We start from the raw sequence: 846 nt of genomic DNA, 5'->3' as shown, positions 1-846 counted from the left end.
TTCTGCTCTAATTAAATAAATATTTGAACTGCATTCAACAAAAATATGGGTGTCTAAATAATTACTTTATCAGAATTAAAATGAGTAAACATAGCCTACGTTGTAGTGCTCTTAACGTAAAATGGCTGGTGCAGGTTTGTGGTGAGACTGATGCTCGCAGACTGGAACTGACTTCCTGTTCCTGTAGAGCTGTGAAACCTTTTTATCGACCGCTTTCTCGTGCATGTAGGCTCATTTCGCCGACATCAAGATGGACCATTATTTAAATGCCTATAGTTGGTCTTTAATGTAAAGTGGTAACATCTATATTGTAAATAAGTCCTTTTAAAAAAAATCTTTATATTTTTGCAGGTCTGGTTCAAGCTCAAAATGTCTCAAGCCGATAAAATGAAGGTAAGGAAATGAGAGCAGACGGGTGGATGTTGCACACGGTTTTAGTTTTATGTAGAGATTGATGTGCAAGGAAACTGGGGATTTTCAAAAAATGTTGTAAGATCTGAATTGAATTGCATTTGAGAGAATCAAGTATTTCAGAGAGCAGTGTATTAAAACTTATTAAATGTGCATATTCTGCTCTCTTATGCTCAGCAGGGACAGTTTACAAACCCGGAGACTCCTGGGTATGTGGGATTTGCGAATTTGCCAAATCAAGTACATCGGAAATCAGTGAAAAAGGGCTTTGAGTTCACTCTCATGGTGGTGGGTAAGTAGCATTGATGTGATGTTTGAAATGTGCCTTGTTATAAACATGGAAATATTGCCAATAAACTCTAATCACACTCTTGAACAACTCAACTGACCTATCGGTAAGCCCCTCCCATCGAACGCAGATGAGCCAATGGCAGT

General features: G+C 38.2%; 1 protein-coding gene across 1 annotated transcript in view; it reads left to right on the top strand.

Moving 5' to 3' along the window:
• Positions 1-208: 208 nt before the first annotated feature.
• LOC107580041 (septin-2B-like) overlaps positions 209-846 on the top strand; it is a gene marked incomplete at its 3' end in the record, with an annotated part of 2,627 nt that continues 1,989 nt past the window's right edge. The window contains exons 1-3 of the mRNA XM_016265793.1: positions 209-225; positions 352-393; positions 589-703. Of these exons, the coding sequence (XP_016121279.1) occupies positions 370-393; positions 589-703 (139 nt within the window). The remainder of the gene's footprint in view (positions 226-351; positions 394-588; positions 704-846) is intronic.

The sequence above is a fragment of the Sinocyclocheilus grahami genome, unplaced genomic scaffold (assembly GCF_001515645.1).
Source record: "Sinocyclocheilus grahami isolate Dianchi unplaced genomic scaffold, SAMN03320097.WGS_v1.1 scaffold23563.1, whole genome shotgun sequence".
Taxonomy (NCBI): Eukaryota; Metazoa; Chordata; class Actinopteri; order Cypriniformes; family Cyprinidae; genus Sinocyclocheilus; species Sinocyclocheilus grahami.
The sequence above is the reverse complement of the archived record's forward strand: the minus strand, read 5'-3'. Positions and strand labels throughout refer to the sequence as shown.